The following is a 16,275-nucleotide window of genomic DNA, read 5'->3' on the forward strand; positions in this document are numbered from 1 at the left end:
GCCATAGTGCCCCCCGCTGCGCAAGCACACTYGTCCCCGAACTGTTTCTTCCTACGTGAGAAAACAATTCAAGCTTCTCTTCACTACAGGTTCCTGGATCATTTTTCTGGCTATCCACCCTTCCTGCTCGTAGTTACATATCCTGGCCTTCCTGCTCTCTTGTCCCACTTTGGAGGAGTTGGGACGACCTGCAGAGCAACGAAGGGATGAGAGGCTTGCTGSAAGGGAGGCAGCCAGGAGAAATCTAAGGAAGAGAGGAGATCAGAGGATGAAGCTGTGCTTACAGGAAATAGAAGATGCAGGAAGGAAAGAGGGAAAACTGGTATAAAACACAGGCACAAAGGCAGGAGGAGTCCAAAGGTAGCTGAACATGCACACCAACCTGTCAAACAGTTCATGAGACCATTTAGCTTCCTAAGTAATTTAGGCATAGAGGTAGAAGGGACTAAAACTGGTAGAGAGGGTGGGGAGGAGGGAAGAAAACATGTATGTGTGGAATCAGCTTTATTTTTTCTAACCTGGCCTCAGTTACAGCAGGAGAGCACACGCGTACTGGTAGGCCTGCGCCGTAACTGGGGTTGTGTCAGCGCGACACCTCCGCGGTTACACAGTGGTGCCAAGTCTGTGCAGAACAGWCCCTCTCTTTGCTGGACCTCACCCTTCTGTCAAGTTAGGGCAGGCGACTAGCGCCACAAAAACACAATCTGCTTTGTGAGAGGTTTGAAATCATTTTCCTTTTCCCGTAACCTGTATCTGCCCAAGAAAGAAATTATAATCCTGACATACAGCTTCGAGCCCGGCAAGGCCGCAAAGGTATGCCATGGAGCTACAGAGAAAGCATCCTATTTCCTGAAGACCTGGGAAAGCATATGACTTAGTGTCTGGTTTCTATAAATTACATTAAAACATTGTCTCAGTCTGCCTGTGACAGAGGCTTGAGGCTACAGCTGATAAGAAGTGCCCTGTGAGTAATAAGCCCTTAAAGCCAAACCAAACTAAGTCACCCTGTTTCTTAGATAAGGTTTATTCTACTCATGGGAGAAAGTTGTCCTCTTATGTTATTATTGGCTGACAATTCTGCTTTCAAGCTGCTTGCCAGCTCTGTGCCTCCTATCACAATAATGCTACAAATAATTTAAGCAGTGCTACTTCGGATCAAAATTTTAATGAGGCACTAAACCCACAAAAGGGGCTCTGTATAGCATAATTAAATAGAATGGGCCTAAATAAACAGTAAGGTTTTACAAGTTACATTATAGTTGAAAACAGCTGGGAGGCAAAGAAAGGAGCATTGAAGATACATGATGTAAAAAGGCATTTCACAGAATGCAAACACTAAAACTTTTCATATCGCACGAACAGTAAAACGCTACAAGTACGTGATTTCCCTTTCACTTGGAAGAATCTGTGCAGGGCACAGGGCATTTGTTTTTTTCCTTCTGCTAGTCAGCACAATGAAATATTTCACATGGAAACCCAAACCAGTGACAAAGAGAGCCATTTGTCCTTTGGAAAGAAATAAATACTTCAGAAACAGGTAAAGTCACAAGGAACATCTGGTTCAGTTAGGTCATGGGATGCTGGATCATGGCTCCAAAACGCTGCACAGTGCTGGGATTCCACAAAATCGTCTTGCAAACGATCAGTATTATAACAAGTCTGTTTGGCTCAGAGGTGCAAGACACTTGTTTCATGCTCATGCTGACTTCTCGAATCCACTGCAAGTTGCAAGCAATGACATTCAGGCTGAGCCAACTAGCTCAACATTCAATTCTCTGTCTGCATCAGCTATTTACAAAACCATGTTTGTTCCAGCCCTGTCAATATTTGATCCAAGAGCTGCATAAATCCTACAAACACAGGAAAGTTTCAATTTCACATTAACGTTAGTGCTGACAGTGGTGCTGCTGCATATTGTAAAGTCAGTGCACTGTTACTCCTTGAGAATGAAATTTCTGGCAAATCTGGTTTTTGTATCGTTTCCCCCAGTCCTCTCAGCAATCCTTCTGCAGAGCCACAGCTATTGTGGGAATTCTGGGCCTGTGAATGAAAAGTTTCTAAATTCCTCTTGGTTTATCATTGGAAGAATTCCTTCTTCAATGGGAGTCAGAACAGGCTCCTCTTTTGTAAAATCTGGATCAAAGTTGCTCACGTCATCTTTGGATTTCTGTCAAACAGAAAAGACAAAGGAAAGAGCTATCAAAAGCATGTATCATCAGCTTGATACCCAGTCTGCAACTTTATTCTGGTCTTGAATGAAATGAAGAGCTACCTCCAAAACCCAGGCTGAACTTACTGCAAGCTTTTTCTGGCGCTGGGCTGGGRGGAGCTGCATGCCCCCACAGAGCCTCTGGCAGGATAAAGCCTTTTACAGCCTCCGTAGGCTTTCTACAAACTCCTCTCTAATTTAACGGACACCACCTCTGAAGTGTAGTCTGCCTGGATGTGGCAGGCCAGGGCACATAAATCAGTTCTGTTCCTCAAATGCCAGCCCAGACCTGGTCACTCAAAGTAGTTATCAGCAGCGTTTCCAATTAGCTGACTCCACATAGTCCCTCCTTAGCTGCAGAGTGTCTCCGCTGGCTTTCTTGGTGGATACACTCCTGTAYGCGCGAGCCATTAAACTTGCCCAACAATGAATTATTAGGCCACGGGAAGACAAAGTGGTGCCTCCAGGTGCAGGATTCCTAGCTGCGTTGTACAAAGTGGGACTGTTTACAACGCACATGCACAAACTGGGTTTGTGGCACATTTTGACAAGGTGCATGTTTTTCCTGCATCCAGAACGAGATGTTTCATTGACACTGAAGTCTGATGTTCCCAGCTCCTGCTGAGTTCATGGGGGAATGAGGAGGTTCCCTTAGCCTTTGATTCAAGCCAAGAAAGATCCTTGAGCTGCTGGAGTTCCCTGCACCCACCGAGCTCCAGGGAGCAGGATTGGGTCAATCACCAATGAGAGTTTGCAGAGTAACCACGGCATGAGGCAAAGCCCCTCAGCTTCTCTGACCGAGTATTTCAAAGGCAGAGAAACCTCAGAATGACCTTGGAAAGGTGCAAACTCCATCATATTGCAGAGCACTGGGAAAAGGGGCAGTACTGGGTCCTCCGCAGCACTGGCTGCATTTGAAACACTCAGCTACAGCGGCCTGAGCAGGGGACACTGTTCTGGGTGCTGTACAGACAGAAGTGGACCAAAAAGAAACAGCTTGCTCCTGAACAGGTCGGTGGAGTGGGCAGAATGAATATTGGTTACTATGTTTTATATTCCAGGCAAGGCAAAGGGCAGTCAGGTGCCTAATTGCCTGCAGCTCCTTTGCAAACCTGCATCATTCGGTATCGAGCTGCCTTTGAAGATCCAGCACCGAGGGAAAAAGCGACCTGTACCCATCACACGGGCAGCCAGCAGCCTAGCCAAGATCASAGACCTCACCTCCAAGGTCCCAGGCCACAGCCTCAGGTTCAAGGTTGCCCTTCCTCACCTCCCTTCCCAACTCATAGGAATAAACTTGCTTAAAGAACCCAGAGGATACAACCCAGGACTCTCTCCTTCCCACATACAATTCGGGGTCTGAACGGTGGCTCCATCTGGCGCTGGTTCAGCAGGTCCCAGTCCAGCTCTTTGAAGTAGGGGTGCCGCAGAATCGCGCTCTCGCCGCCCAGCGCCAGGCTGCCCAGCCGCATGTTGGGGTTCTTCACCATAAACTGCAAAACAAAAAGGGCTGTTTGTTTCCTCCCATCCGGCAGGGCCACRGGAGAAGGACCTATTAGCAGGCACACAAAAGCTTGTCCTCAGCTTTCCTGTTGAACCTAGTTGCTGGCCAGACTTCTCAATTTCATTGTACTGGAACCGCAGGCAAGGAACTTGACTCACTCTCTAGAGGAGGAAGCCTAGGTGTATTTCTCCTTGGTCTCTTTTACTTCGGTCAAATACTTGGTTAACACAGTAACAGAAAAAAAGTTGAAGCGCAGCATTTACAATGTTATAAATGTTGCAGAGTGGTTATTTATTTATGTATTCATTTCTCAGGAATATTAGTTCTCTCTCAAAGGCTGCTCACCAGCCAGCYAGTCTCTGGACCAGAGTCAGTCCTGTGCTGTCTTTTTCCTAAACCTCAGCCTGCTGAAGTGAAGCCAGAAACCTACGCTTTCCTTCCTGTCATCTCAGGAAGCAGAGAAGGAGCAAGGCACTGGCTTCTAGAGCCCCTCCAAGCTCTGCAGAAATGAATCCTTACAGGTGACTCTCTCTTCTCTATTTTGTGAAACGCCAGAATAGGACTTGTTTTTGTAACACTTTTACTCCACTCCACTAGAGAAAAGAAATCTCATACTTCTGCCAAAGGACTCTGGATTTGCTAGAGAGCAAGCAGAAAAGCCACAGATGGTCCCCTTGTGCAAGAGGGCCTTGGCAGGTGCCCCTTAGGTACTGACAAGAATGAAGAAGTGAGCGCTGTAGACATTTCTACAGAGCACGGTGTGGGAGGAGGGAAATCGTTTCCCCAGGCAGCAGAAGTAGGTTTTTTGTTAATTTAGGATTAAAGGTCCTTAAACACTCAGAGAGATAGAGAGAGAGAAAAAAAAAACCTAAACTAAAAAACCTTCTTCTCCTTTCCCTCGAGTATTCCTAATTCATTACAGAAATCAGGTTATGTTTAAACTGGGAAAATAGCTGCTTTTATTTGCCTATAGAAACAGCAGCATAAAGCAAACTGCACTCTGGAAGAGGTGTCCAGACGATTTCCTCCGAGATGAAAGGGCATTATGTTCAGCAAACAGCCGAACCAGCCAAACCAGACAATCGGTCACTGTTTCTGGAATGACCAAGTCTGCTGCATCTCGGCAATAGGGAAATTAAAATAAGGGGAGGTGCAGGGAGAAGCCAACTTGATTCTGACTGTAGGAGCTTTTCAGCAGTTACACACTTTCCTAGGAAAAGTGGATAAAAGGCCTAGTTATTCCCCACTGAGGAAGATGATGGGGAGAAAAAAAAGAGGAGGTTGCTAGGTTTATTTTAGGAAGTCTCCCTCACATCTCTCATACGGAAAGTGCTTCAGAGCCAAAGTAGATGGGGCATCTGTAGCTAGGAGACCTTACAGGACCCCAGTCTCTGCTGACACTAGCACAAAAACCCAGCTCTCACATGGCCTCCTGACCTCTCTGAGGACCTGTACTGCCACCAGATTCCCTACAGCAGGACTGGTTTGCATTGTCCCACCAAAAAATAGCAGTAGAGAGTGCTGCTCAGTGAATCCAGATCCATAAAAGCAGTCACCAAGCCAGGAGCAGAGCCAACGTAGGGCKCTCTGGCTGAGACCTTCACGTGCTCTCTCTGACTCTTCAGTCACGTAGTSTTTCCAAGGTCAGCCTAAAGAACTAACATGTTCCTTCCTGTGTCTCTCTGAGCCTTTCAACCTGCTTTTCTCCCTTTCTACCAGCAGAACCCAAAAAAGAGCTTGTTTTGCAAGAGACTCTGCACTGTGATTCCTGTAAAATTCTGATCCCCGGAAAACAACTTAGTTTCCAAACCAGAAATGGGTTAATCCAAAAAATCACTCAGATTAGACAAGCCTTTGCAAGTCTTTAGCTAGACTTTGGTTTGTGAAACAGACCAGAAATTTTCTGCTAACTCTGACTTTCTCTAGAAATACCCTGCCTGGCTACTTTGTCCCCACAGATGGATATCTGAACCTCACTTYGGTTCTTACTTGCATTGCTGGAACACTTAGAAAGTGTTCTCAAAGAGAGAGAACTGAGAATAAGTTCCTTGTCTCCTGGTTCCTGACCTACTGCCTTCCTCCTTTACACCAGGAAACTTCTGGTAAATGTGGGGGAAAAAAAGCAGTCTCTGGAAATGGCTGGTAACATGCTCTGCTCAGGTACCTATTCACGCTCAAGCCATATAAGACTAAAATCTAAATTAGACTGCCCATTGCCTAGACCAGTTCTGAGCCCTGGGAAATAAGAGTGTGTTTACATTCCTATTTGCTTGTTTTATTTAACATGATGCCAAAGCTGCACCAAGTGAAGGCATCCGATGCAACAAACAGAGCCAACTTAAATGCATTCCTGTCTGCTTTTTGCCAGGACAATGARGATTAGCCAAGGGCCGTCCCTTAAGGTGGGCTGTTTGGGGCTCTGAAAAATCAGTCAAAACAAAATGACTGCTCAGATTCTACCAATTAACTCCAATTTGCACATTGGACTTGTTCTTTGAGAAACCTCAGTTGCCACCAAGCACTGGGTAATCCTAGGCAATATCTAGCTCACCTTTTGTGCCCAAAGATACCAGGAGGAGAGCAATGCTTCACATTCACTCCCCTAAGCAGGGTGCAGAAGAAGTGAGTCTTACTGCTGAGAGTGATGCTGATCTGTCACAAAAATCCTTTGAATTACTCCTCACCTCAAAATGGAGCTGAGCTTTGGATACTGAATCAAATAGCACCTTCCTCAGCTCTCCTGCACGTATTCAGTGCTGCTGCCCGTCTTGGTCTAGAAAATCAAGTTGTTGAAGCACAAGCGTACCAAGGGCTGGAGTGACCCACTACAGTATAAACTATTTTGGACAGGTTTCTCTAAACCCACAACAGGTTGATTCTCAGACATGGCAAACACCTAAAATAGGCTAATGGAGCCTTGAACATGAATATAAATGATGTCTTCTAAAAAGAGTATCAAAGTAGTAGAAAGAGGCCTCCCTTTCATGGGAATCTATTTCGTAATATTCTGCTTCAACAAAAGGGTAGGATATAATCACAAAGGATGGTCTCCTGCTGTTAACGGCCACCCCTTATAAATGTACTGTACACAGCACTGAGACTTCTTGATTGCATCCGTGCATGGGAACTGGCAATGAAAACGTTGCCTTTAAATATCATTGTACAGTACATGAAATATGTTCCCATATTCCAGGCAGGCACAGCACCCTCATAGGCTACTCAACCTATGCCACTATACGCAAGGGCTGTGACAGAAAATGAGATTAGTCATTGCTGCTCTTCCCTTACAAAAAATATCCTCGTGAATTCTGGAAAGAGCAGGTCTATCACAGCCTGGTGAAGGTCAGGGCGTTTTCTCTGGGAAATGACTCCAGTCTTTAYTTGGCAATTGGGTAGAAAAGCAGGTGTGCAAACCACGACTCCAACTGCGACAGTATTGATATTTTGCACTGAAACAGATTTATGTGCCTTATTGAATGAGGTATGTAAAACTAAAAGCTGAAATTTTCAAAGCCAATTCCCATTCAAATGAGTAAGTTAACACCTGCTAACCTTATTTGAATTCAGCAGAAATTATTGTCTTGACAAAAAAAAGAAAAAAGGGACAAAATTGTAAAACTTATGTTGTGCAGTATTAAAACAAACAAACACTCCCCCCMAAAACAAAACAGGATTATCATGACCTCTTAAAGGCTTAACAGTTCATGAATCCTTCTCTCTCCCCCTACAAGCAGGGCTCATTTTTTGTTACAACATGGTAGCATCTGGAGGTCTGTCTTATGATGCCTTTAGTATCTGATAGTGCTGCTAGCAAAACAAAGAACTTGGGATTTCTGAGGAGGAACTTAATTATAAGCCCAGCCTTCATCTCTGAMGCAAGTAACTGAAGCCCGTATCTGTGTTTCCAACTTTATATCCAGCACTCCTGAACCAAACAGCAGCAGGTTAAAGCTGCATGCCCAGAGCACCCAGATGCTGGCCTCTGCACACATGCATACTGTGTAAAGGAAAGCTTTTTGGAAGCACGGCTAATTTTCTGCCTGATCCCTTGGGCTGCATTCAGAAATGGCCAAACTCTGGAGTTGGAAAAAGTCTTACGAAGCGTTGACCTCTCCTGGCATTCGCAGAAAGACCAGAGTTAGACTCTGGCTTCACATCTAGACACAGGTTGGACAACTTAAGTGCCACTCCAAGTACAACCCGCCAGTATTTTTGCAGGTGAGGAAAGATGATGTTCAGGAGAAAAGTCTTCATGGCAAAATGTCATCTCTTAATGTTTACTGAGTATCTCTAATTTTGCATGAAAATCCAAAACGTAGCATGAATCTCACACTTTGGCACACAGAACATAGTGAAGACATGCAAAGGAAAAAACTCAAAAATAACAGTAACAAAGCAAAACAGAGATGATCCTGAGCAAAAGGAAACACACAATCATCCAAATCCAGAATACCTCCCTGCAAAACCAATGGCAAGATTATCAGTTGTAAACTTGGACCAGGCCATTAAGCCCTCTTCCCCATGACTACAGGGAATTATCTCACTCCCAGTGTGAAAAGCCCTTGGGAGCATCTACAGACTGGGCCCCCTTGGGTTACCCAAGTTTATAGAGCAGTAAAGTCAAGGGAGGCTCACACCGACCTCAGCTAACCTTCTCAACAACACCTCAGCCAAAACCAGCAGCCGGAATGAGCCAGAAACATGACTTCATGAAATCACTGGAAAACACTGACTGAAAGAAAACGCAGCAAACCCTGACAAGAAATTACGAGTTGGAGAGCAGTCCACAGAGGGCCAGTGAAGTTASAAGGAAAAAATGCAGAAGTAACAGTGCCAGCCACTAGGAAAAAACTGCGTCACCCCCCAGAGCCCACACCACAGCAGGGGACAGGGCCAGCTGGCTGTCACTGTGGCASAAGGGACCTGCGCAGATCCTCCCCTTGACCTGCTGTAACGACACGTACCGCACCAGGAAGGGCTCCAGGTCCCCCAGCCTGTGCGGGGAGCCCACGCTGGACTTCTCAGGTGCTGCTTGCATGCAGCATTGCAACGCCTGTCTCAAGGGGCACAGTTTGCAAATAAAGTCTAATGGCTTGGAAGTCTGAAGAGATGTTAGCACAAAACAGATGTTTCCAAGTATTACCTTCCTTAAATGTACAAGCTTATCCTTTRCTCTGTATCACCACCCCGATAGGTTTTCATGTTATCTCATTGTGTCATATCATCATTCATGAGTAATATCACAGTGAATTTATTACCTAAAATTACATCATGTTTAAGGGAAACACAAACAAATCCAGACCCTTTCATAAAAGAAATTCACTTCAGGAAGGAGGAGAAATAAAACTTCCTGCTCAGTCAGTTCCTTCACAYTGTCAACCATCTTAAAGAGGGAGACATTTTAGTTTTTCTTGTACTAATGGAAGTTTTAAATGGGTCAGTTCCCATCAGGACCCTGTTGCATGGGACATGGTGCAYCTACCTACCCTGCAGGAGAAAGCCCACAGCCCTGAGCAGCTCACCGCTCACCCTTCAAAGGCAAGCCCACAGCAGAGATGACAGGACCTTAGAGACAGGGAACAGAGGCCCAGAGAAGTTTGTCACTTTATTTTGCCCAAAGCACAAGGGCAACCTGTTGCAGAACTGACAGCAGACCTTCAGTGCCACCTCCTCTTCCTCACAGCTTCCACCCTCCTCAAAGGACCACTATTTGGGATTATGCCAACACAACAGGGAACCTGAAATCTTTCAAGGAAAACAAGATTTCCCTGTTGAAGATATTAACTATTAACACTTCCTGCCTGTTGCCAGCAACATAACGGACACACCAAAGAGAAAAGCAGTAGCGCGGAAGACTTACAGCCCCGCAGTATCCTCCCCAGTACTGAGGGAGAGCGGGGAGATCGGGGATACCCGACGCACTCGCGTTCATTAAGATTCATGAGCTAGACTAACAGGGCAGGAATTAACTCTGAAGGAAGTAAGATTTCTCAAAGATCTATTTGATCTCAGACAAAGGGGAATCGTTATATAAATAGAGCAATTACTCTAATTAAGGCTTCCCTCCATGAATCTCTTGACTGAACGCTGCAGTGGCTGAAAACAGCTCGGGTGCCTATTATGTAAGCCAAGCGAACCAGCAGGCCGGGGTTGCATTACCCTTCATCCACCTCTAACGAGGGAGGAGAAAGATGGCTCTATGGCTCCGTTCGTTCACGTCTGTATTATTTTTAATGATTGGAAGCCAGGAGGCATTTGCACAGCATAGAAGCTTTTATTTTATTTTTTTTTTCTTATAAAAAGCTTCTCTTTTGGGCCTGTCTTGTCTTTTGCTCTCTTGGGCAAGGGTCCCATCGCTCTCCATAAGACTCTGCCAAGGGTGATACTTGCAAGCACATCTAACTTCCATGAAGAAGCAATGCAGGGCTCAGACCTACAAGCAGGTTACTGAGACTGATGGAGTTGCCACCTCTGAGCAGCTCTCATTGCTTTTTGTGCAATCTTTGCCTGCTCCAAGAGTGAACTCACGTGCTGTTGCCCAAATTTGCTAGAAGTGTCAAGTCTCGAAAGTACAAGAGTGCCCTGAAAGCATTTTAAAAGTGTGTGCGCACATGTGTGAAGTTTAAGTTATTTTACCTTCCAAGTTAAAAAAAAAGAAAGATAGATACAAAAGGAACATGAAGGGAAGTAAAAATCAGAAGGCTGTAACACTAAACAAGACTGGAGTCACATGTTTAACCTGCCAGCCCAGGGCAAGAAGAACAAAATGTCAGCGTAGCAGGTATTARGCGGAGCAATTTAATCTCACTCTCCGTTCTCTCTCCAGTGCAGAGACGGCTGCTTGGTGCTGCCCCGTCAAAGCTTGGGCAAACAAGAAGGATTAGCTGCACTGCAAACACAGCTGAGCAAGAGAGCAAAATAAATCAAGTCAGACAGAGAAACTCACACGAGGGATAGAAACATCTGGCTCCAGATTTCTTGCTGGTGCAAACCAATGCCACTTTGCTGACTTCCACCAGCAGAGAACTTGGCCCAAAATATGGAAATTAAATACTCTTTGAATAGCTACAAACTCACTTGCTGTATTAGCATCTGCCCATTTCCCTGCTTCCCCCCCAACCCTATTTATCTCAGTAACCCTAATGTAGAATGAAAAGGCCAAAATTTTCAAACATGGGAGACTTATTTTGCCCCTAAGATTTATTTCAAATTCAGGCTGCTCTTTTTAAATTGCCCCAAYTGGATTGTAGTTACAATGTGGGGGATACGCGGGTCTATTACTACATCGATATATCAATCATGGAGATAGAAGGGGCATCTCACCCATCAGCAGAGCAGGGGCATGGTCCCACTCTCTTTTTACCAGTGCTAGAATCTCCCTAGGGTTTCCTGGGAAAACAATTAATCCTTTTCTGATAGACTTGTCCAGAGGAGCGGGGGATCTATTGCACCTCCCTGGGTGGCCTATTTACATAGTCAAGTACAACGGGGACTAAAGTGCCCTGGACAAACCTGTAAAGGCTGATCAGGGCGGGGGGGAGGGGGAAATCACAGGAAAATACTTCAAAGGAGCTCTTTCATAGTCTTGGTTATATTTCAACTGCTTTAATTTTGAAGTTCACAGATGGATACATTAGGTCAGAAGGACCCAAAATGGAAGGACGAGTGGACAAGAAAGACCTAAAGCTCTAAACAGCTYGGACAATCTGAGGTTTATTACTCCTGCAGAAGTGCTGAGACCTCCCAGTTAGAGACACTGCTTCACTACACTGGGGGCTGCCCATCAAGAGACATTCCCTACTGCAAAGGGAGAATAGTTATTCTCAKATCTAGATCGAATCCAGGTTCTCAAGCGAATTCTGTGCTTTCCCCCAACATTAGAGTTTAATGAACTTCACCAAAATGCCTTTGAGAGTCTATAATCACAATGTCTATCTAAAGCAGAGCTGAGAAGTGAGCCCAGGCCACAAAGCCTTAAGCTAGAGGCTGAGCCACAGGAATTGCTTCCTCCTCAGCACCTAAAGGAGGAAGAAAAAAAAAAAAAAAAAAAAAAAACAACCAACCAAAGAAAAAAAAAACAGTTGGCACAATGAATGCTGCTTCACTTTTTTTTTTTTTTTTTTTTTTTTTTTAATCTATGGCAGGAAAGAGAAGGATGAATCATAACTGACTTTACAATAGGCAGGGTTATAAGCTTTTTCTGTGAAGTAAATCTGAGTCTTCATGCTATGGACCTTAAACAAGAAGCTGAATTTCAGCCTACTGGAATGGGAAAAGCAAAAGAACTAATGACTAATTCTAGATGAATTTAACCTTGGCAGGCTATATAAAGATGGCACTAGTTTTCTTTCACAGTGAATTATTGTAAAGCACATGACTTTTAGTTTGGGGAAGAGGAACACATCATAAATGGAAGGTCCAACTGATAAAAAAAAGATTAAAATAACCAGGCAAAGCTATCTGGTTTTTGAGAATTATAAGGGAAAAAGTAGGAGACGACATGTTACTGAAATAGATACATGAGCTCAGATGAAAGAGAGGAGACAATCCGTGGYGGAGCACAGCCTTGCAGCTTAAGCACAGTTTAACAGGGGTGTATGGCAAGAATGGGTTAGATGCAAGAACATTTAAAACTGCAGAACTGTGTCTCAGTAGGGAAACAGCAGGCTCCAGAATCCTGCTTTTGCAGCACGGGCTCCAGAGCCAACCAGGAAAGGCAAGATGAAAGCATTTGCAAAAAACAAAATAAAGAAAAAATGTTTACACAGATCCAGGATAGAGTTTCTCAGAGAGATTCAGTATCTGCCTGACTCTGACAGCCAAAGCTTAAACAGTTAAAGAAGATTTATGGAGGCTGCCAACTCTGAAGAGATGTCAAAGAGAATAATTTAGAAGGATATTTGAAGGCATTTTTAATATCTGTTTTTGTTAGGCAGGCTCTACAGCTCTGAGGATAAACTATAGCTCTAAGCTCATGTAGTTGCTCGCTTTGATTTCAGTAGTCCATCATTGTGTTGTCCCTTTTCCTTATAATCTTTGTCTAAAAAATACTCCTGGCATCTGGTTCATTCAAAAACAAATTCATTTGGGCTCTGCTAGTGCTGCATATGAAATAGATTATCTGCCTTTTTCTATCTGTTTAAAACAAAGAACTTGGCAGATACACGCGCAAAGGAGAGACACAAGCCTTGTGCTGAGTGATGTACAAGCAATGTAGGAGGCAACATTACACCATCAGCATCTGGCTGCCTTGTTTCACCCCTCATAGGTATTTAGGAGATGACCGGAGAGCACAAACACGGGGGTTTGGTACAGCAACACAGTGGCCAAACTGACTGCCTGGGACTTGGGGAAAAGGTGAGGCAGAACAGCAAGAGGAAGCACGAATGTACTGTGCTTGGATGTGCCAAACAAAGCACAGCCGAGGTAGTTTGAGTCATACGTTGCTTGCTATAGCTTGCAGGGAGGCTGCAGACACCTACAGTGAGTTGTATCTGACCGGATGACAGATGGGAATAGTTCTGACCTCCCAGTATCCACATGTGCTGGACCCTGAGCAAACACTGACTATGAAGAGAAGAARCACCCTCAAAGAACAATTCAGAAGGCCTGACCCTCCAGGCTGACGTTCAGAAACCAGCAGCTGTGGAGTCTAGGCAGTCTGGACCAGCAATGTGTCTCCTCAACTTAGATGTCCTTGCAGTCAATTTGAAATCAGTCCCTTACTCTCCAGTCCTCCGTCACTGCAGGCAGTTTGCTTTGATTACATTAAAAAGCTGCCTCTCACTCTTCCTGTTGTGAAGACCCTGGCCTCTCCCACCTTCTCTCCCCATTAATGTTTACAGAAGTGGGGCAAGTATTGTTCAGCACTAAGCATKGTCTAGAAGACCTTTCTGAAAACAAGCTGCCACACACGTAAAAGTGGTCCTCACCAAGATGATGGCCAATCATCATGGCATCTCCTCGTTATGGGTGGTTTATTCCTCCTGCAGCGCAGCTAAGGGTTCACTTTGCTTTCTTTCCTGCAGCTGGGCCCGGGTGGAGTGCCTGAGAAGAATTTTTTTTCAGCACCCCTCCAACCCTCTTTCTTGCCAGACTACTGCCGGATGTTCATGCAGTGGAGCCTGTGTATCCAAGTGCTTTCTGTTGGAGCTATTAATCTGTACCCAGCCAGACCGAGCTGCACTGTGCCCTCAGCATGCAGAACAACAAAACTTCCTCAGAATTCCTTCGGAACAATAGGAAATAAGTACCCTCAACCTATACTCCCTTGGGATTGGTGGATTTGACAACAACAACAGTCTCCCATTAGTAGCCAGCACTCAGAGTTCCTCAAAAATGATGGGAAACACTTTCCATTTCCAATGGAAGGAGGATTGGAAGACCTTTGGATTTTGTTCTTCCTCACCTAGTACCACCTGCAAATTTAGGGAAGAAAACTCTAACATACACGTGCATTTTTCCTACTGTCATCTAACATATTTCTACTATGAATTTCATTAAGTGTTCATTGTATTAACTTCTGACACAACAATTGCAATAGGATGTAGTTTTTACAGACAGCCCAAGAATCCCAAAACATTTTCTAGAAGTCACTGAGGGGCCTAAGGCAGCCTCACAGTCACTCTTYGGGAAGCAAAGGAATGATAAACTTCTGCAGAAAGTTCAGAGTGGTTTTTTAACTAACAAGATGAAGATTGGCTAGGGCTGTTTTGAAAGGGCCTGAATACCTCTCTCTCTGACTGGAAATTAAGTTGTTGCTCTCTGCATTCCTGAATTTTTTGCTCTCCAGAAAAATTCATGTGTGCTGCCTCACAGCAAGCAGGGATAGGTTACGCTGCCAGTACTCGGTACTGAACATCTCTGTAGGCGCTAGCTGTGAGGGCAAGCCACAAAAYGAGGAACCAACAGAAAAGCCCTCGTTTCTTGGCTTCAGCCTGTGACGTGGGCTCACAGAGAAGGGCGAAGAGGCTTTCTTCTTCTAGATGAGGGCCTTTTTTGACTTCTAGATCAGGCTTGGAGGCTATCTAAAGTCTGAGGGGTTTGGATTTAAAGGTCTGGCACATTTAACTGATTCCCCCTCCTGATGCCTCCAAGCGCCACGCAAGCTCCCTCCTGGCTGATGGCACAAGCCAGGAAGGAAATCTCAATTCCTTCAGCTTATGTTCCCACAGCCAGGGCTGAGCCCATAAAACAAGGGTCGTCAGAGCAGGACCTTGCTTCTAACCACCCTTGCAGTGTCCTTATTCTCCTGCCTAATGTTTGGAGCACCAATCTGCAGACACTCTACAGACCTTTGATATGAACCTGGAAACACAAAGGGGATTTTAAGCAAGTCTGCAAGAACAAAGAGCAAAGCATAAAGTCTTACCCCCTGGTGCTCCTTTAACAGTGTTGTGCTGGGCTCAGAGAGAACCAGGTGAGCCTGCGAAGGGAAGTGAACTGAAGCAGAGAGTTCACTAAACCAGAGCATTTGCCTTGTGAGTCAGTGTCACTTCCAGGCTATTGTTCTCTTAAAAGTATATATAATAATAATAAAAAATAACCTCAAGTTTTCCTTCTACATCCTTTTCACTATATGGCTGACACCATCATTTCCTCCTAGAGATAAGAGTCATGTTTGCTCTCTCRACTGAACTCCCTCACCCTTTCAATCCCTCCCCTCCTCCTTCTGCCACAAAAACGCTCTCTGCACTATTCTATTGGCATTTAGATTACCCCATGCTGTTCCACCTGTGCTGTCTGGAAGTAGAGGCTACTAAAAACACAGCCAATTTCCTCTGCACCTTACCCTTCTATTGCCCAATGTTTATTTTTCAAACAAAAGGCCCAGGGATGGGGACATAACCAAGATTTCTGCCTAGTCTCAAAGCTCTGGTAGCACCTTCTCCAAAATGCATGTTTCTAAGAAGCTGGAGGAAGAACAGCCATTCTACAGTCTAATTTGCAGTCCCCAAACCATACAGTTATGGGAAAGGCTGCTCAAGCATCGCTTTTTGAAGGAGTGTTCTCAGAGCTCACATTATGACCATAGGTTGGCACACAAATGCCAAGGGACACCCATGGCTTCAGTAGATGCAGCTATGATGGGAGYTCAGAAATCCAGGCTCCAGAAGGCAGAGCAAGGTTAATGCTTCCTTGGAGAAGTGCTGCTTTCTAACCCCTGCTGTTACCTAGCTCTAGGAGTGAAAGTATCTATTTTGCCATTCCTCTCCCAAATTTCCAAGCCTTTAGGCCAACCACTGCTACTTCAGATCATCAATCCATGGAGTGAAACAACAGTCTTAGTCCTCCTCTGTCTTAAACACAATGTGCAAAGGAAAATCCCCGCATTCTTGCTTGTGAATTTATGTCCCATTATACTATTGACTTGAGCCCTGATTTTCACTATGACTTTTCATTCTCTCCTCCCATTAACTCTGACTTGCGATTAGATTGCATTTGAGAAAGACATTCAGACGTGTAGTGAGTAAAACACGCTGCCAAAATACCACCCTGCTTACGGGAAATGAGGGGATCGTATTTCACATCGCTGTTCACTCAGCTGAATCCCCAAGCCTCC

The 16,275-nt window shown here is 44.9% G+C and overlaps 1 protein-coding gene across 1 annotated transcript in view; it reads right to left on the reverse strand.

Moving 5' to 3' along the window:
• Positions 1–1,052: 1,052 nt before the first annotated feature.
• Positions 1,053–16,275, reverse strand: part of PRKCH (protein kinase C eta) — a 117,490-nt gene continuing 102,267 nt past the window's right edge. The window contains exons 13-14 of the mRNA XM_085315041.1: positions 3,559–3,702; positions 1,053–2,167 (exon numbers count right to left, since the gene is read on the reverse strand). Coding sequence (XP_085171167.1) covers positions 2,021–2,167; positions 3,559–3,702 — 291 coding nt within the window. The 3' untranslated portion in view covers positions 1,053–2,020. The remainder of the gene's footprint in view (positions 2,168–3,558; positions 3,703–16,275) is intronic.

The sequence above is a fragment of the Rhea americana genome, unplaced genomic scaffold (assembly GCF_003343005.1).
Source record: "Rhea americana isolate MKP2758 unplaced genomic scaffold, rheAme1 scaffold_42, whole genome shotgun sequence".
Taxonomy (NCBI): Eukaryota; Metazoa; Chordata; class Aves; order Rheiformes; family Rheidae; genus Rhea; species Rhea americana.